The sequence below is a fragment of the Melopsittacus undulatus genome, chromosome Z, assembly GCF_012275295.1.
Source record: "Melopsittacus undulatus isolate bMelUnd1 chromosome Z, bMelUnd1.mat.Z, whole genome shotgun sequence".
Classification (NCBI taxonomy): Eukaryota; Metazoa; Chordata; class Aves; order Psittaciformes; family Psittaculidae; genus Melopsittacus; species Melopsittacus undulatus.
Window position 1 is genome coordinate 21441575 of NC_047557.1, and position 21281 is coordinate 21462855.

Consider the following 21281-nt stretch of genomic DNA (forward strand, 5'->3'; position numbering starts at 1 on the left):
TGGGTCATGTCCAGTTTTTCATTCCCCACTATTCCCAAGTCCTTTTCCAGGGGGCTGTTCTCTCTAATATGTGTGTACGTACATATAAAGCATGTAGGAATTGGAAGACATAATTTCATGACTCTGATTTGCCATGTATCATACTGATTTCAGTGCAAGAACACCAGTGGAAGCAGGGAGAAGATGTCAGGCAAGGAGGATGACAGGCTGCAGGGAGGGTGAAGCTTAAGGTGGGGGTCTCAGTGTCAGGTGTCATTATGAATTATCTCTTGATGACTAGAGGATTATTTTTATCAGACTGGCTTTGCTGGGCAAGAAGTTGTTGTGTGTTTGAGGTATTTATTGTGATGCTGCTCAAGGTGACCAGGAAGCTGTGTAGGAAGGCCCATTCTAAACTGGTGCTGGCTTCATCACATCAGGATCTGCCTTTGTAAGGCAAACACAAGGGATACTGTTTAACGAAGTGGCTTGCCTGAGGTACAGGGGTCATTATACAGAAATGAGGAACATAAGGTCTGTTTGGTTTTTCATTTAAGCTGCATAAAGGTATGGGACAACCACGAGGACAAGATGGATGGCTGCTATGTGGCCCTCCTCGGACCCAAGAGCTGCTGTCAGGTTGGGGAGCATGGAGAATGCTTCTAGGCTGTTCTACTTGGCACACGGGAACCGTATAAGCAGCCTGTAGGTAGATAAAGCTATTACATTAAAACTTCAGAGCAGCTCAGCCACCATCTGGTGCCAAACCGGCGCGTGTTGCAGTTGTAATTCGGGGACAGGTCCCAGAGGTCGAGGCTCCACAGGCGGCCTGCCGCTGGGACGGGCGGCTTCTGGCGGCAGCGGGGCCACAAGCGCGGGATTCCTGCAGGGCGCTGGCCCCGGGGCGGCGGAAGCTCCCATCTTGTACCAAAGCGGCCGTGGTGCCGCTATGGGCGGCGGCGGGCAGCAGCTGCGCCCCTCGGGGAGGGGGGGAAATGAGCGGAAGGGCGAGACGGGGCTGCCCATGGCCGTAGGTGAGGCCACGGAACATCCCCCACCTCCCAACCCTGGCGGAAGGAGGAGGTAAAACAACAGCAAAGGAGCGCGGGCGGCTGACGAAGGCCACGGCGGCGCCTCTACCCCCGCCTCCGCCTCCCCCTCCCCCGTGCGGAGGGGCCGTGACGCGAGGCGCGCAGGCGCAGCGGCTCCCAGCGCCTTTTATATCCGGCCGGCGCCTTTTCTCTCTCCCCGTCCATCCTTCTCTGCTTTCCTGCCTCCCTGTCAGAGCCGCCGCACTCGGTGCCGGTATCGTGCACGTTCTCCCTCCCTTCCTCCTTCCTTCCTTCCCTGCCTCCCTCCCGTCCTGTGCACGCCTGGCCGGTAGCGCCTCCGACTCGCCCGGCTGCCCCATGAAGCGATGGCAGCGGCCAACTTCGGCAAGATCCAGATAGGGATCTACGTGGAGATTAAGCGCAGCGATGGTCAGTGCTGCGGGGCGGAGGGGTAGGGGGGTGGTGGTGGTGGGGGGGAGCCGCGAGAGGGGCCCATTGTGTGCGCGGGGCCGGGGAGTGGCCGGGCCTGGCGCGCGCTGCGGTTGTCAGGGGAGCGCTCGCGCTTGGCGGCGCAGCGCGGTTGCGCGGGGCGCGAGCGGCGGGGCCGGGGGGGGGGCTGGGGGCTGCGGCAGGGCGGGGTGCGGCGGGGGAGGGGAGCGGGCGGGGGGCAATGGCGGGGAGCGGGGCCTAGGGGCGGTGGGGGAGAGGCCGCGGAGCTGTCGGCTGCGAGTGGGGAGGGCCGTGAAGGGGGTATGAGGTGATGGAGGGCGGAAGGGCCTTAAGCGCGGGGGAATAACTTGTCTCGTATACGGGCAGCGCTCTGGGAACACGCACAGCGGGCAGGATGCCTTCGGGCACTTCCATCCGTGGACAAAAGGGTTGATGTTGTTATTTCAAGTGTTCGTCGTGATTAAAATGTAATGATGAATGGTTGCTATTTATGCCCCCGAGTGGTTGCTGCTCCGCAGGGGACCCAGTGTTCCTCATCTTGCCCAGCATCTCCTAGTGGGAGGATGTGTGGTGCTGTCTAGAAACACACGTGAATAAATGAGGCGTGTGTGACAGGTCTGGGGTGCCAGCCCTTCACGTTTCTCTGGTAGGGGAGAGCTAAGATGGGAAGTTCACTGGATGAATCAATGGCAGGTCACCCCTGACCTCAGCTCTTTCATTTGAGTGTGAATATGTCATCTGTTCTTGGCCTCTGTGAGGTCTGTGAAGCCTGCTGAACCAGGGTGGGGTTTTGCTGGGATTTTCTGGAAAGATATATGTGGTTTTGTTGAGGTTTTTTTTTTTTCTCTTTCTCTCTTTTTTTTTTAATTTCCTTAGGGTTGGGGAACATGCTAAAGGATAAGCAGATGTTTCTATGGGAGGAAAGATCTGGAGGTCAAAGGCAGTGAAGTTAGCTCGCTTGATTTTGTCGTTAGGCAGGAAACAAGCTGCTGGCAAGCTTTGTGCAGCTTGCCTGTCTTGTATCCTACGCTTCAGTTAAACACTACAATAAAGTAATGGTCGGTGTTGTCTGGACACTGTTATATCTTACCCCTCAATTTATGCTTGATGGCTTGTGTGTCACATGAAGAATCTGATAGGTCTGGCTGCTATTTGCATAACTTCTGTAAATCTTTGCCTGGGGTTTCAGAAAACCTCACTGTAGCAACTTGCAAAGCTGTTTTTCTGTGGTCTGTGTGAACTTCTAATAAATGTTACTGTTTGGTTTCTATGCCTTCAGAAAATAAGGCATGAGAATGCTTTGCTGCTTCCCCCCCTACCCCGCCTCTGCAGTGTTCTGCTCACTTATGTGAGAAGTGAGGACAGTAATTCTTGGATGTAATAAGACTTATTTTGATTACTGTTAGTGGTTTACAAGTTTTGCTGTATCATTTACACATGCAATGCAGCACATTAAATACATAGCATATCAGTACTATACTGGGGGCATGCCTTCACAGTAGTTGCTTGAGCTGTAGAGTTTTAATCATTTGTGTTGGCTCTCATGTGAGCAACCAGACTGCCATGTCATACTAGTCCTGGTTACTGTGAGGTTTGCTTGATTTTGATTGGGAATGGAGGAGGAGGTGGCCTGCTCTGGCTCAAGCTACTACAGCTTTGCCATTCTCTTCCCATTAAGCCATAGGAAAAACTGACCCGGGTATGTGGAAGGGAGAGTTTTAAGATGTCAAAGGACAGCCGGCAATAGATTGCATTGTCTTTCACAAGGTGGGTTTCCAGCCTGAGCTGTGGTTACACAGGCAATCAAAATTGATCTAGCTGCTTTGAACAAGGGAAGAGGGTCTTCCTACCTGCAACTCTGTCAGCTGTGCTGTTCTATAAACCCTCTCTGTCACTCACTGTGCCCAATGATCTTTTTTTTGTATGATTGTTGTGGTTTAAACCAAGTCTGCACGGCTTGTTCACTCACTTCCCCCCTTGCTCCCCCAACTCCTGGAGAGTTAGGAAGGAGAATCCAAAGAATGTAGCCCCCACGGGTTGAGATAAGCACAGTTTAATAGCTAAGGCATAACACAAATCACTACTGCTACTACTACTACAAACAATAATGATAAAGCAAATAACAAGTGAAGAGAATACAACATCTCACCAGCCACAGGCCCATAACTCACCTCACCCTGCCCGACTGAGCACTGACTGATACCTCCTCCATCCCCCCAGAGCTCTCCAGCTCTTCCGGGTAACTCTCCGTTACCTCCTGGGTATGAAGTGCTACGGTATGGAATACTTCTTTGGCTAGCCTGGGTCAGGTGTCCTGTCTCTCTTTCCTCCCGGCCTCCCCTCCTCCCTGGCAGAGCATGAGCTCAGAAAAGGTCTTGGACAAACCAAACATTTGAGCAGTAACTCAAAACATACTTGCTATCAGCAACCGTTCCCAGCCCAAAAGTCAAAACAGAGCACTGCACCAGCTACCAAGAAGGAGAAAAAATGACTGCTACTGCTGAACCCAGGACAATGATTTAATGCAGTAATTGGTTACTTGAGTCACTAAACAAAGGAGAAAACTTCTGTGTGTGGTAGGGTTCTACATCATTAGTGAATTCCAGAAGCTCACAGGGGAAGCTCTGACCCCAGCAGTATTGGTGTGTAGGAAATGCATGGCCAGGATGAAGTGGAAGTCTTCATGTATGGTATTCTGGTTCAGTAACAGAGAGATATCTGGATCTGCTGTACCCAGGACTGGGAAGAGAACTGGGGCTGTGTTTTATACCAGCTACCCTTGGCTGAAAGCAAGAATAAAACTGTTGAAGAAACTTGAAGAAAGCAGTATGTTGGTCTGAGCTTTTTCTCTTCTATATATACATTCTTGTCTATAAAAAGTCTTTTTTTTATACTAAATATTATCTTGAGAGGTATGTGTAGTAATTCTTTTAGATCTTCTTATTTACCTGCTTATTTGCTGAATCTGGAGAATAATATTTCGCTTTGTTATTTGGTTCATTTGAAAAATTATTTTTTTTCACATCTACATTCATAGTTACATTAAACCTTTTTCTGTACATCTACATCTACATTCATAGTTACATTAAACTTTTTTCTGAATGCAGAGGTTTATTAATTCCAGATAACTCTGGTTTTGCTTATATAAAAAGAAAACCTAACAGGAAAGGTTCTCTCTTTGTGGGTTTTTTTTTGTTTGTTTTGTGAAGCATGAATGTTAGAAGTCATACTTGTTCACTACAATAAAATTGCAAAGACATGCAAAACACAATAAATGTGAGAATGAATCCAGAATGTTCTGGAAAGAAAAGTTACATATTCTGACATCTTGACTAGTTCTAAGTAGGCTTAAGTGTTTCATGAGAGATTTCTTATAGGACTGAATAGAAAATAGATGTTGTATAAACAAAAGGCATTGTTAGAAATCATAGCCAAAAACACATGAAGAACAGTGTTTGGATAAAACTCAAAATTTTCAAGGACTGATGCTGCCAAGCTGCTTACTTTGTAGCTGTTTTTTCTCAGTGGGTAAACATTGGTATAAATGTTGTCTACAGTTGCAGATAATATTTCCAGTTATAACTGGAATAACTACTTATGTTTATGTAATGTAAGAGTGTACTGAGTGGTCAGCTAGTTGGCTTTTTATAATAATTTCTGCTACTGAGATTTACTAATTATTTCAATATAGTTTATGCATGTTGCTTGAAATATGCATTGGTAATCCATCTCGGAAACAGAAAGACCTCCTTCCATTTAGGCTGTGAATTCCCAAGAGTGGACTGTGTTTCCAGTCTTGAAACACATGCCTTAGCACATGGAAGCTTGGGGAAGTGGAGAGGCAACCAGAAGGTATCTGCAAGACTTGCTGTAGTGTTCCTGTCCAGATGATGCTTCTTGTTGAGGTCTAAACATGGGCATTTGTCTGGTGACAAATAATAATAGCCTACCGTTTTATCTGCGAACTTACACTTATTTGCACTTCTTGTACATTATCCCATTAATGATAAGAAAGACGTATATAACTACTTTGACAAAGAATATCTGACATTTTTTTCCCTGCATAAGTTCAATCTTCTGAAATAGGATAAATCTCTTATTCCTTGCAGCACTTTATTTCACTGATAGTTTTTTCCTTTTTCAGTCCAGTTGTGTTCTGTCCATTTCATCCTCAGGCTGTTCTTATTCCCTGTCTTTGCAGATCTGAAATGCTACTTATAAAGACAGAAATTAATTGCATATTTACTCATTTTGAAAGTGGGAAGACTGCAGTTATGATCTCATGGTGTCAGAAATAATATAGCAGGTATGAGGAGAAGGACATTCTTGTAATTGGAAGAGTGACTGAAGATTCATCTGAACCTCTGGGAAAGGAAAAATGCTGATTTTTTAGGGATTAACCATCAAATGATCTGAAAAAGAAAGATCATGAGTTTTTGTGCATTTTTTTGGTAACACAAGAATAGGATAGCTGTCAGTGCTTGAAAGAAAATGTTAAACTGATAAAGGTGAATAGACTAGGTATAGTTATTGTGAGGAGTTTGTTAACAGGGGAGGTGGAGACTAGAAACATAGCAGAATATTAAGGTGGGAATATCCAGTTTTACACTAAAAATTAAAAAAATACACCATGAACCATAAAAGGTATTTTCACTTCTTCTGGAGTTTAATTAACCTCTAACTCTGATGGAAGGTAGGAATAAATCTTGCTATGGCTGTGTTTTTTTTTTTTTTTTTTTTAACTGCCTACTTATGAGTTTTCTGTCTGTGAAGCAGCTGGAACTGGTCACAGTCAAAGATAATCCATCTAGTCCAAAAACCTACTGGCAGCTTGTCTCTCCTTAGGCTTTCCAGAACATCATGGTAACTGTTTTCACCTTCGAATACAACTAAGTTGAAATTTTTATAGCAGTCAGGGCTATACTTTTTTTCTTTAAAGTCCAGCTTCTGCGAAATTGATATTTTTCAGAGTTGAGAGTCTGTAGCATCTTCTGGTCTGCTGGATAGTCCTGTATGATGGTGTTGATCTTTACATGCAACTCCCAATAGCAACAATGATTTTTATAGCAGGATAGAAGGCATAGCAGTGCTATAAAAATTGTCTTCAGGTTTTGGTAGTCACACTATTTTACAAGCTCTTGAGGATAGATTTAAATGGTAATGTGCTTTTACTCTTCCTTTGGTAATATACACCTATTCGTTCCCTTTGATTAAGATTTTCTTGTTACCACATTTGGATCATTTGACTAAATTACCTAATCCTTATGTAAGCCATACAGAAACAACATGCCTTTGTCCTTCTGTTGTGGTCAGATCACACACAGGGTTTCATGTTTGCTCTTGCTGGTTGAGCTTGTGGGTCCAAAATTTTAGCTTACTTATCTATGGCTCTCATATTGTTTCATACAGCATTTATGGGGATTGCTGTTATAGAACTGTTGACCAGGAAGATGTGTTCGGAGTTCCTCTGTTCTGTTTAAAATCACTTTAAGAGTTCAGCTTTTGTTAATCAGTAAGTGGATTTTTCACTGTAATTCACAGCTTCTCAGATATTTTTGTAGGCCTTCTGTATTTTGCATAAATAGCCTTCGAATGACAAGAGCTGAGTCCACATCTTCATTCTTCTCATCTTTGCTCCATAAGCGTGTCTAATACAGCATTGCTCTGTATGGCTACTAGGATTACACAGTTTGCATTGCATGTCTTTTTCCTCTCTGATCATGTAAGAGAGCCTATACTTTGATAGGTAAAGTTATTGTTGTTTCCCCCCAGTCTCTATAGTGGTCTGTTGTCTGGGCCCAGTTTTACTTGTCTTTTCTTCTTACATCTTTATGAAAATGAAGACTTTGTGCTACTGTGGCACCAAACACAGCTTCCTATGTTGTTGAGGTGGGAAGAGAAGATAAATTGTTTGAAAGAGGTCATGCCTGACCTAAGAGTAATGTCATTGCATAAGTATCTCTTTCTACTTGCCCTAGAAGATAAATTAGTCTTTTGAGGTCTTTTAGTATGTTCACTTACTCTCGGACAATGTAAAGAAATGAATATGAATTATATACTATGTGAAATCCTTTCCTGGAGCACAAAATCTGTAGCATATTTACTGGTTTGACCTGTGGAATGGCCACTGTGATGGTTTTTGTGCTTGAGGAGTAAGTAACAGAGTGCACTAAATGTGCTTAATTGCTTTGTTCTTGAGTTCTTCCTTTGTAAACATTTATTGCTTGCATCATAAAGCATGGGTATTTTGTGTTTTTTTTTGTTTGTTTGTTTGGGGTTGTTTTTTGTTGTTGTTTGGGGTTTTTTTTAAGCTTTTTTCCATGTTGTTTTTTGTCTTGACTTGACTTCCTCACCGTACTATGTGACTGGATCTGAGATCAGGAAGAGAATGCTGTGTTCAGCCCATGCTGAACACTAAAATGTGGTCTTCATTATAGTTGTTCACAGTATGTTTACTCCATAGAGGAAAAGAATTAAATAACTCTTGGTACGTTAAAGGTTTATATTAACCGTTCAAAGTTAAGTTAAATTTCTAATGTAATGCAAACTATGGAAGTCCACAGTAAGGACTACGGAACAGTCTTGACTTTATCCAGTAGTAAGGATGTGTAGTAAACAAAATACATGATCAGGCAGGATGATGTTTGTAATTTAAAACTGAAGAGTGTTTAGGAAGACATGGGCTTTTTGTAGCCATGCCTCTGTAGCATAGTTAGAACTACTTGGAAATGTAGATGCTTTCAGTGTGTATTTCTGGATGTAGGGTAGAAAAGTTTTGTGGAGCTATAGTACATTCCTTGTTATATCTATTAATCTGTTTCAAAACCACAAATAAGCTTTCAGGTATATGAACAATTCTTTTTGCTTGCTTGAAAGCTTATGTATGTTTTCCAGTTTTACTATTTGCATCTTTTCAGAAGTCTTTTTGCATTTTTTGGAGGAAATAGTTACACTTCTTTCTAATGTAATTTTTTAAAAACTTGCTTGCAGTTGTATGTTCCAAACTGCTAGGTTTTATTGTGATATGGTACTTGGGGTTGTATTGTGACTTGGTATTTGGAGTTTTATTTAAATTACTCTTAATACTGAACATTGACACTAAAACAAATGTTGCTAGCTATATTCTTTGGATCAGATTTTCCTGGGTTGTCGTAGATATTTTTATGCTCACGTAAGATTGTTAGACACCCATCATAATTAAGTTAGTGACAGTTAATTTTGGCTGTTGATGTGCTTCCACAGCTGTTTGAGACGTTTGACTCTGGGCTGCTTGTCTGTGCACTGCATCTGTGTTAGTTTTTAGTTAAATGTGCTGTGGGGAAGTGAGGGAGGGAGGAAGGGGTGGAGGGGCAGGCAGGGAACTAAAGCTATTGTAATCCAGATGTAGATTGTCTGAAACTACTGTTAGCTATATCCTTAGGTTTGTTCATATAGTGTGTGTGCAGACACATGTGCTGTTGGTTCCTTTTCTGTCCTCGTTCCTTTCCTTAAAACTTTCACTTTTTTTTGTATTGCTGTTTGAGTACTATTGTTTTCACTCAAAGAATTAAAAAGCACTATTGTTTCCTATAGTGTTACCAGTATATAGTAAGACAGGTGACTGATACGATTTTCTTACATCTTTAACCTCTGTAAAGGAATGCTTTGAATTCTGTAGTGAGTGCTTAGCTGTGAGGCAGTACTGACTGTGTTTGATACTCTAGAAATACGTTTTGTTCATGTCCCTGGAAGGCACACGTGGTAAACAGGTCAGTTGTGGCTTAGGTCATCCATAAACGGTTGAGTCACTGGAAGTTGGTAGAGTACACCTACCATGTTAAATACTTTTCTCAAGTGGAGCTACCATTGGAGGTAGAGGAGGGGGCTAGATGTTCTTGTCTTGAGCCATTCTTCTCTGTGCCTGGTAATCAATCCTGGAAAATAGAGCAGCCACAGGCCATCATTTTCTGGGAGGATGTTGCAAAGATGGCATTGCCATTTCCCCGTTTAAAAGTGTTCTGTGCAGTCAGTTTTGCTGTGTTTGAATTTGGCCATTGTTAAATATGTAAAACTGGATTTTACATCTGTTAGACAAAAGGTAATAAAGCTATGTGAAAAAAACAGAATTACGTTTCCTGGAAAAGAAAATGAATTTATCAGGCTTATGCTTGTTAGCTGTTATAAAATGTGTGTAGTGCACTAAATCATTTACATGAGCAGAACATGCCTAGAAGACTCTTTACTATTTATTACAGTCTAAATTCAGTTGTTCTATGTTGCTAGGAACTTGGGTTAGTTTTAGAATTGCTTAGTTAAGAGCTGTAGGTAGAGATTCTTGAAGATAAAGCTATAAAACTGTGTGCCTAACCAAAACTTTAAATGACATTTAAAAATGTGATTTATCAGTTAGATTTAGTAATTAAGCCACTTGATTTTTTTTTGTTTGTTTTGAATGGGGTCTTGTTTAGCAACAGTGAGTCTGATCTTGTATTTGACTTTTAAGAAGAATGAAGAATTTTGCTCCTTAAAGACTTGAATGTGGTAGTAGAGTTTCTTAATTTTGCTTTTGCATCAGGCATAACCTGCTAATAAGTTTCCCAGACTTGTAAAGGGGTTAGTTTGATGAGTTCCTTGCCTCTTTTGCAACACTGACACTGTAAAACTACTTGTTCAATCCCAGTGACTTCAGTGTAACAGGCAAATGTCTTTTACTGTTGCTTCATTTTGATGGGTGGTCATGCTTTTCATGCAAGGGAATGTTACTGTCTTTCAAGTTACCACTGAAGCTTTGTCAAGTGCTAGTTTGAGCTTCTCATGGCCACTATGAGGCACTGGCAGTTTTGTGTAATCTCAGGTGTTGGAAGCATGAGTATTTTAAGTCTCTTCTGTTACTTACAGCTAGTATGTGAAGAGCTGCCTTCAGTGGATGAATGCACTGAATGTGTGGATGGACAGAGGTGGGCTTTGCTTAAAACTTTCTCATCAGAAGAAAGGTGTATTGCATACTCATGCCCTTGCAGTTTTGCTTTAGAATTTTTGTTGCACAGTGGTGCATATTTGATAGTCACTAAAATTTGTTACTTTCTCTTTGTGGCTGAACAACATGCTGAGTTTGGAGTGTATTTCAGACAGATTTATAAAAGCATTTGCTAGTGATGCAGACATGCATAGTGATGTGGTGATGAGATCTCTGGCTCTAGGAAGAAGGCAGCGGGAACAAATTCAGTTTGAAAAGCGCATACACGCCTGGATTTTGGAATGCTCCAAGTTTTTGATTCAATTTTGGGTTATGTTTTCATGTAGTTGAATTCAGATCATGATGAATGAGGTGAATATAAATCACAACCTGATTTTTAAGTTATAATAAGCTTTCATCAAACAGAAGAATTAAAATGTTACTTAATCTTCTTGTTGGTTTGAGCTTTTAGAACCTTGTTGAGATAAGGGAAAAACAGCATTCGAGAGTAAAGGTTTCTGGTTTATAAGCAGAAGCAACAGTTTGCAGCTCTAATAAATTGAGTAATGGTACATATTCTTAATAACATAACATAGTAAGTAAGAGACATGGAAAAAGCAAACAAACAACAAAACACTGCTTGACAGGGTGGGTTATGAAAAGCAAATGCTACTGTTTGGAAGCAACTGTGGAAAGTGCTGGTAGAAATTTTCTGTGTGGTGCAGGAAACTGTTGTGTTAGGCAGCTACTGTCTGCTTCAGAGAGCAGAGAAAATCGTGAAAAGAAGGTCTCTGCCATTTATTCAGGCAACAAACAAAATGAGGAAGGGGGAAGGGAGGCAGCAGACTGGCCAAGTCATCTCAGTCTTTTGGCAGAGGGTATTTACCACACTGTTTGAATCCACCACAATCTTAAATCCTATTGCTAGAAAAATTTCAACATCCACTAAACCCCAGTGCTGTTCGAAAGAAACACTCGACTGAATCTGTTTTTGCTTCTGTATACCATAGCTGTACTGAAATCTATACTGAACACAGAAGACTGATCTGCAAAAGCATATAGCCAAGTATTCTGGAGAGGAACTTTCAGAAGCAGTTTTAAAAGATTTTAAGGAAGCTGCCTGTGAAGTTGTCCTAAAGACTCCAAGGAACTGCTGACTAAATGTACAAAAATATGTCAAATTATATTCAGTTTTAAGAAGTTAAAAAATATATGAGAGGACATTGAACTATTCCTGGAACATGTTTACAAGTTGTCAACTAATAGGAAATATGTGAGTGTCATACCAGAAATTGAATGAAAACCTTCACTTATACAGCAGCAGTAAAAGTGTGATAGAGGACAGATAATACTATCATGGCATACATTAATATCTTGTTTTCATTTGAGTGAAGTTTGCTGCTCTAATTGTCTCATCTTTCTTAAATCTAAGAACTGAAGGGGGTTTATATGGGCCATGAAAGGGAGCAGTGTTGGAAAACCTTGCAGGAATTTTGGAAACATGTAGGTTATTGTTGGATTTGTTTTAGGCTTTTTTTTTTTTTTTTAAATTTGAAAGGGAGATTGTTATGTGAAGAAGTTTAAGAAAAGCAAATGAAAACTTCCTCACCTCCCCCTTACAAGGCTTTTATTGGAGAATGTGGGTATTTAAAAAAAAAAACAAACCAACAAAACACTTATGAAGTGTTTCTGCTTTTTTTGGAGGTTCTTCCATTTCCTTAAACTACACTTACCACTACATAAGAAGTACCCCAGTGGATCAAAGTGATGTTTCATGGAGCCCAACAATAATAGGAGAGAATATATAGGGAAAGCAGGTCAGCCTTGTTACTGTCTGCAACCTTTGTCTTCCCCTAACACCCCAGAATTATGTCTGGGATATTAGAAGTACAAATTTGCCTAGTCCTATTAAATAGCCATTTGTAGACCTATTGTCTGAATTTATTGAATACCTTTCTGACCCAACTTAGCACTCTGCCTCTTTGGAAACAAAATTGGGAAGTTCCCTGCTTGCTACATGAAGTACATTACTACTTTTACATTACCGCAACCAGTGTGCCTTAAAGGAGTGCTCCCACCCTCAGTGTTGCAGGGGTAATTTAGTAATGATTTCTACTCATTTTGTCCTTTATTGTTGTAAAGTGCAATCAAATCTACCCAGTTTTTTCCTCAAAAGTGAGTAGTCTTACCTTGGTATCTTGATTCTCTTTGTTGTCTTAGATGTCTTTCTCCTTACCTCCTCTAATTCCGTGATGTCTTTTTTTGATGTGTGATTTAGGAGTAATGATTTGTGATGATTTAGGAGTAATTTAGTAATGATTTCTACTCGTTTTGTCCTTTGTTGTAAAGTGCAATCAAATCTACCCAGTCCTTTCCTCAAATGTTAGTAGTCTCACTCACCTTGGTATCTAGATTCTCTTTGTTGCCTTAGATGTCTTTCTCCTTAACTCCTCTAATTCCGCGATGTCTTTTTTTGATGTGTGAAGAACAGTGCCACAGTACTTGAGATGTGCATGTAGCAAAGTTTTATTTATAGTTTGAAAGTGGCACTTACTTTTATGTTCTACAGGCTTTTTTTCTGTTGTAGCTGCATGTTGAGTCAAAATTTTAAGAGGACTGTGTGAAGGATCTCTTACTTGAGGTGTAACTTATAGTTCCATTTTCAGGATTGTATGCCCATAATACAGAGTATTTTTCTCTGGCTGCATTAACTTTCATTTGTCTATGTTGAAGCTCATTTGCCACCTTTTTGTGTACTCCCTTGTATTTTGAGAAGCTCTTTTGAAGTCATGGCATCTGACTACCCAAAATGCTCTTTCCCAAGGGTCAGACTCCAAAACTAGTATAATTCAGAGTGTGACTGAACACCAGGCTGGAAGATGATGTATAAGTTTCTAGCTAATATTTTCAAAGGCCGGTATCATAAAAGAAGACAGTGCTTCATTTCCCCAGTCCCCTAGCACTTGTTTACATGTAATCTTCTTGTGCAGAGGATTACAGTGTTTCATGGTCTAGATTGTTCAGACTGTGAATTTATCTTGCATCTGGTTTTACTCTCGTGTCCTGGTACCATGAACATTCTCGTTGCACGTGCGCTAGTTCACTTTGAGGCTCCCATCTGGAGTGAACCAGATGATCTACCTCTATATAGGAAACCTAAACTTCCTTGATGTCTTCTTAGGAGACCTGAACTACATCATTTGTCTCTCACTGCTCAGACAGTCCTTCTGTGTTTTAGTAAGCATTACGCTTCCATATGCTTGTGCATGTCCCTAGGTGTACGCATACGCTCCTGTGCATGTTCTTAAAAGCACCGTAGTTGGAGGCTGCAAAGCCGTTTTATCACTTTTGTGTAGGTTAGAGTGAATAACAATAAAAAAATTGAGAGATCTTAGGGCTGAAGGCATGCTGCTTGGAGTGCATCTGTTAGAAGGGTTTTGATTGAAACAGAAAATTAACTTTGGACATGTATCTTCTGATCATCCCTTGCTTCCTCATGCTATGCTTTAGGTCACTTTGAAAATGGCCTTGGAGCACACTAAATTCTTTTTGGCTAAAATTTAGCTGGAGGGTACACTCCAGATATGTACATGATGCACTCCAAGGGGTGTTCAGTCTGTGACACTAGGCTCGCCCCAGTCCCTTCTGAAACGTATGGTGTGAAAATCTGATCCCCAGCACCACTTGCTTTGCTCTGCAGCTCTGCTACTCGCGAGTGTAGGTGCAGGTAAGGAACCTGGGCTGTGCAGTAAGTGCTGTTGTTGTGAGCAATGTGCCATGAAAGATCTGTCTCAGGGCTGTTGTGGACATGAACCAACCTGTACCAGTTGTCTTAGGGTTTCTGTCCATGGTGCGTCTAGAAAAGACACAGAAGTATATTCAGGATTTGATTTTTTTTATTATTATTTTTTTTTATTGCTACCTAGCATTGGCTGCTGCTTGAGAATGACAAGGTGTCGTGGTTTAAACCAAGTCCGCACAGTTCGCTCACTCACTCACCCCTTGCTCCCCCAACTCCCGGAGAGTTAGGAAGGAGAATTCAAAGAATGCGGCCCCCACGGATTGAGATAAGAACAGTTTAATTGCTAAGGCACAACACAAATCACTACTGCTACTACTACTACAGATAATAATGATAAAGCAAACAACAAGCGAAGAGAATACAACACCTTACCAGCCACCGACCCATAACTCACTCCACCCTGCCTGACCGAGCACTGCGTGCTACCTCCTCCATTTCCCCCCAGCACTCTACCCCTTCCCTCTCTCCCAGTTACCTCCTGGGCATGACGTGCTTTGGTATGGAACACCTCATTGGCTAGCCTGGATCAGGTGTCCTGTCTCTCCTTCCTCCCGGCCTCCCCTCCTCCCCCGGCAGAGCACATGCTCAGAAAAGGCCTTGAACAAAACCAAGCAACTGTTCCCAGCCCAGAAGTCAAAACACAGCACTGCACCAGCCACCAAGAAGGAGAAAACATGACTGCTACTGCTGAACCCAGGACACAAGGTTGGTCATGGTTTATGCCATGTTTCAGTAGGAGTATGACATAATTTAACTCGACAGAAAGTGAAAGGGCCTTCCAAGAGTTGCCTCCACACCCTATCAGAAAAAGAATGAATGTAGTGGTACCCCAACAAGAAAACCAGGTCATGGTGCAATTTGCCATAACATAGACATCAATTTTTGGAGTGATAACAGCTCAACCTACTTGATTTTGCACTAAAAGAAGAGGGAAAAATTATAAATCTAATTGAAACATTGTAGAAATGTGTAGTGCCTCAATTAAAAGTAGTAGCAAATAATGGAGGACAGATGCCAAAGTGCTTCTTTCTATTTATTGCTGTCTTAGAGGTGGAACAGGTAAATGCAGTGCTGAATCCTGGGGCTGAGTGTAGGGTGACCTGACCTGAGCTTAATCCTGCTTTCTTGTCAGTATGGGAGAGCCTTTGTGCAGCATTACTTGTATCGGTCTATTATGAAGTTTCTCTGAATTTCAGTAAAATATTTCATAGAGTATGAAAAAATATTCAGATCAAGTTTAATACAAGAATGATAATGAATTTGACAGTGTACCTAATAATTTCAACCTAATAGTATGCCTTCTGAGATCAGTTTTGGGACTAGCTGGCTTGATTTTCCCATTCATTAGTTATTCACTCCTGGAAGCAGAGTAACTTGCAGCACAGAGGTAAACCCATCTGTCCTGCTGCATTGGAGTAAGATATCACTGCTCCAGTGCAGAACCTGGTGGTGAAGGTACATCTTTTTAGATGCTTATGTGCCCCAAGAATGAGGCTACTGAAGAACACCAGAACAACCAACAGGTTGATAAAGCTGCTAAGATTGAAGTGGCTCAGATGGATTTAGAATGGCAACATAAGGGTGAATTATTTTTAGCTGAGTGGGCCCATGACACCTCAGGCTATCAAGGCAGAGATGCAACATACAGATTTACTTGTGATTGAGGGGTGGACTTGACAATGGACACTACTGCCCAGGTTGTCCGTGAACATGAAACGTGAAGCAAGCCGGAGATTAAGGCCTGTCTGATATGGAGAATGATGGCTGAAGTACAAATATAAAGAGGCCTGGCAGATTGACTATATCACACTTCCACCAACCCGCCAGGGCAAGCGCTATGTGCTTAGCATGGTGGAAGCAACCACCAGATGGGTGGAGACATATGCTGTGCCCCACGCCACTGCCCGGAACACTGTCCTGAGGCTTGAGAAACAGATTTGTGACAACATGGCACCCCAGAGAGAACTGAGTCAGACAATGGAACTCATTTCTGGAACAACCCTATAGGCACTTGGGCCGAAGAACATGGCATTGAGTGGGTATATCACATCCCCTACCATGCACCAGCCTCTGGGAAAATTGAACAGTACAATGAGCTGCTAAAAACTACACTGAGAGCAGTGGGTGGTGGGACTTTCAAACATTGGGATACACATTTACCAAAGGCCACGTGGTTGGTCAACACCAGAGGATCTGCCAACAGGGCTGGCTCAGCCCAGTCAGAACTTTTACATACTGTAGAAGGGGACAAAGTTCCTGTGGTGCACATAAAGAATTTGCTGGGGAAGACAGTCTGGGTTATTCCTGCTTCGGGCAAAGGTAAAGCCACTTGTGGGATAGCTTTTGCTCAGGAACCCGGATTTACTCAGTGGGTAATGCGGGAAGATGGCAAAGTCCACTGTGTACCCCAGGGTGATTTCATTTTGGGTGAGAATAGCCAATGAATTACTTACTAGGATGTTAACTGATATATAACACTATATATTACCACTTCTGTGGCGGCTATATGCCCATCACCATGGGTGGCATCCTACTCCCTTTTGATTGCCATGTTAATGAAGAAGCATCTTTGATGAAACCAGGCAAGTGCAACAGTGATGCAATCAGAACTGACTCTAACATGGAGCAGTCCAGCACTACAGACCATCTTTCCTGCCTTAAAAGACTTGTGACAGATCCGATGGCTGTCATTGATTTCACTGGCAATTGAAGCTTCTGAAACCAAATAAAGGGACAGTGTTTTGGGAGGAACTCATTAATGTAAAATAATGCACTTTGAAATGTGCTTTAAAAGAGTATTATCTCCCCACCCCCAAAAAGAAACTGGACTTGCCTTCAAGGGAAATAAAAAACCAAAATATTCATTTAACTGGGGAAACCACAGAAAACTTGTTTTGAACATAAAGGGAAATTTTACATATTGGTTTGCAAAATAAAAGGTCAGCTGAAAACCCCAATGAATCACAATGTGAAGAGCTTGGAGATTTGACAGTTACTAGAGAAACAAAAGTTGTGGCAGCAATGCTGGAATTTAGCTCTAGGTAGGTGCTTTAGGGAAGGTGCAGAGTATGGACATCTAACAAGTTCAGCTAGACTGAGCATGGCAAAGCACAGTTTGGTGGTTTAGAGTGGATGGGCTTGTTGGTGTTGAATGCAAAGGGAATGGAAAAAATCACTTGTGTGTCCTGTTTGCTGGATGAGGGACATTAAATGTGCTCTTTGTGTATGTCTGTGTGTGTTGGGGTTTTTCCCTTCCTCATTTATTAGTGGACTGTCAGTAAGATCTGTGAACTTTGTTTTTCTAAACCAGTGTGTTTGATCAGGTTTTGCACAGAAACCAGATACATCCTAGATGGGGATTTTTCTGAGTTTGTTAGCTTTCTAGATGGGGTCAAGAATAAGCTAATTCTTAATTCAAAGCTGAAATACACAGGCAGATAGGGGAAACTTGATTTGGGGAATACTAGTTTCTGTTCTCAAAATGTGTATCTGTTACACTGTAGAGGTTTACAAAGATCGTAGACTGTGGTTGTAACATGCTTGTAATTTGAAGGACTTGGGTATTGCTGTAATAATTTAGAGAATGAAAGTGAGTAGCTGGGGATCATTAACAAAAATTAATATTAAAATGCATCTTTATATTTTTTATACATAGTTAAGAACTTGCTTTAGGGATAAGTCAGGTACTGCTTAGGATAACGCTGTAACTAAGGTAGCAGAAAAGACAGCAAGGAAGGCTGGCAAAACCAAAATCTATATGATTAAGTAAAACAAATCTGGAGTGTAACTGTGGTAGATACAAACTAAATAGGCTACTTGTTTGATGTTTTGTTTCAAAGTTTCATTTATCCACAAGCTTGTTTTCTGTTGTGGAGCCAAGCATCTGTCACTAGTAACTGGTGTTTTTTCCTTGGGGGATTAGCAGCAGGACTGTCTATGTAGTGCAGGGAAGACCACGACAAGAGCTGATTGCTTGCACAGGGACATCACTGCAAGCTGACATTAGTGGAGACACTAAGCCTCGAATTATCTTTCTCCTTGCAAGTCTGGTTACAGGCATTGTTGGGTGAATAGAGGATTATTCCTCACCCCACTGAGCTCTGGAACAGGAGGAAAACCTTTCCATCAGAGTTTCCAACAGAATTTCCATCAGTTTCCATCAGAATTGGAGCCCAGAGCACAGGAGACTGTGTTCTGGACCATCGTAGCTCCTGTAAATGCTGCTTCTGGATTTGCAGCCTCATTTTCCTCTTAATCATGTATACACATATATATACACACATGCATATTTTATATGCAAGTTGGGGTTTATATTATGTTCAAAAGAGTGAAGAAAATTTTATTTCTTGCCATTCTGCTTTCTGAATTTCAGATGGCAGGTGAAGGTCAATCCTGTCCAGGAGTCTCTAGATGTGAGATGAGTCTCTCATTAATGTGATTAGGAAAATCTTGGCTATTCCACAAATACCTGTTGCAATCCTTTAAGGGACTGGACAGCTTCTGTTGCAGTGGTCGTCCTCAGCAGGACTCCTTAGTGGATGTCAAGCTCTAGCATATCTTTGCATTCATCTATCAAACGTCTAGTGTTGGTACACTTAGAAAGCTAAGTGCTCTGCTAGTGGCCCACTGCCTGAACTAATATAACGCATTTGTGCTCCTAAAGATGTGGCAAATATACAACATAAAGCTGTGAGTTTCCTTTACTGGGTCTGTTAACATAGCCATAGCCTGGTCCTGCTAAAAATGATTGCTTGGCATTGACCTGACAAGACTTAAACAACTGTAGTAGAGTCATAGCAATAATGCTGCCTGGCAGACACCTACTGTTTTTGGGGGAGTGGGTCATAGTAGAAATTATGAGCCTTTCTTGTCCATGGCCTGATCCAGAACCTATGTGTAGATTCTTAACTAATACAACTCAAACGTATTTCTAAAACTTCACAAAACTCTTGCATGAGATCTGTGAGTACAGTGGCTTTGTGGGGGTGAGGAGCATGTGAAATTTTATGAGAAAGACTGGGGAAGCCTGTGGTCTTTTTCCAGCCTTATTTCTTGAGTCATCTGGGAGAGTGCAAAGGGGTTTGAGTTACGTATTAGCTGTTTCCCGGGCTGTAACTTAGGAAACATCAACCAACATTTAATAGTGTTAACATAGGTTTTTGAAAAGTATGAAGAAAATGAAAGGACCATGGTTTTAGTACTTTCATTGATCACTGCTTCAAAATTTTGGTGGTTTGGAGAAATTTTGCAGGTAGAAACTGTTCAGTTTGCTTAGGGATAGGCATCTAAGTACAGCTTGGTATTTGCATTCTGTTGGCAGTGCTGCTTTTGTTGAGGGTTAGTTAAAATGTTTGATTTAGTCCTGGTTATTTGCTTTTGCTGGTACTTCCTGAACCTTTTTCTGCACGAATAGCTACCCTAAGAACTTTTACAATAGAGGAGACTTATCTGATACTTCTGCAGATTTTTATGCTTGCTTGCTTCTGTTCATCACATGTTCATCAGATGACTAGGAAGGGAGGGAATGGAGAATTGATGTTCTTCACTTGTATTGATTAGGAGAAGAATTTTGTAACTTATATGTATTTTAGGTAATTGTAAAGTATTGGATTCACATACTTTAGGATTGTATTGCTGTATTTGCAGAAATATTTTCTGCATTCTCTGGTCAGATAAGCCAGATGCCATGCACTGTATGACAGAATATATTGTCACAAGTAATAGCCTTTTCAAATAACTTCTCCCTTAGTTTTGAACCGTATAGCAATGGAATGACTTCCCAGAAAAGGTTTGCCTGTGATGCGAATTCTAAGTGTGTGAGGAAAGGCACTTGAAATTAAAGAAATGCCAAGTGAAGAGTCACCATATGAGCATTATAACTCTACTTTCTTCTTTTGCTTTTGATGTGTGCGTGAAGATAGTCTTTCTGAACCACTTGTTCCTTTTTGTCCTAATGCATGTTTGTGTTTGCAGAGGCATGTTTACATTTCATATTTTGATACTGACTCTAGAAAATGCACCAGAAATCAGGGATGTTACCTTCAACCATTCTATGCACACTGATTTGGCTCTTATGCTGTAGTGTTTGCAGCTTGGTCTTGTTTTATATGCTAGACGAGGTTTATGCCAGCCTAATTGGTTGCTGGCATTCCTGAATTTCCCAGCTGCTGTATTCAGCTGTGTACTAGAAAAAATATAATGGAAATACTGTTTGCAGAAAGCAAGAGGCAATTGTAAAGATGTAAATGTGCTTTCTGGCACATCAATAACATGTAACTTTTAGTAACACAAAAGATTTTTTAGGAAAAAATTGTATGGGTAGATTGCCAGTTTAAACATTATAGTATACATTTTCTATTTAAGCTGAGAACATTTTGAGAATATTTGAAAGATGGGCATAACTTTTTTTTAGTGTTTTTCTTCTTTTTATTTTTTAATTTCTTTTTTATTCGGTTCTGATTTTCTTGGCCAGGGAATGGATGAAATCTGGCACCGAGATGGAAGATTTATTGTGATTCTTTTGTTACAGCATGCTGGCTTACTGTATTTGTGAGAGAATTCAGTATTTTCTGTTCATTCATCAGCCTGCTTTGATCTCTTTTCCCTTGTTAGGGCAAGATAAAGCCTTTTTAAATTATTACTGTTATTCATTCTATGTCAAAAGTAATAGAGCTCAAGAGAAGGTAATAGGACTTACGTGATGGCTGCATGACTAATACAGTGTCACACAGCTGTGAATAGCGCTTTTTTTCAAAATTTATAAGATTTGGTAACATACTATAGCTTATTACCATTGTATAGAATGTGTTTGGCTAAACTTGTATTTTCAATATATCATATTGCTCTTGATTCTGGATTGATGGCTGGATAAAGCCTTAAAACAGTTGCAGATTATACCAAGTGTCTTCCAGTTCCCACATTTTTTGTGTCCCTGTATGGCTGGGATAGAGTTAGTTTTCTTCCTAGCAGCTGGTGCGGTGCTATGTTTTGCCTTTAGTCTTGGAATAATGCTAATAACACACTTCTGTCCTCCTTATGAAGGACTCTCCTAGTGGCAGGGTGG

General features: G+C 41.3%; 1 protein-coding gene across 3 annotated transcripts in view; it reads left to right on the forward strand.

Moving 5' to 3' along the window:
• Positions 1–1190: 1190 nt before the first annotated feature.
• Positions 1191–21281, forward strand: part of KIF2A (kinesin family member 2A) — a 64940-nt gene continuing 44849 nt past the window's right edge. For all 3 annotated transcript variants that reach the window (XM_005151923.3, XM_005151924.3, XM_005151925.3), the window contains exon 1: positions 1191–1460. In XM_005151923.3, the coding sequence (XP_005151980.1) occupies positions 1397–1460 (64 nt within the window). In that variant the 5' untranslated portion in view covers positions 1191–1396. The remainder of the gene's footprint in view (positions 1461–21281) is intronic.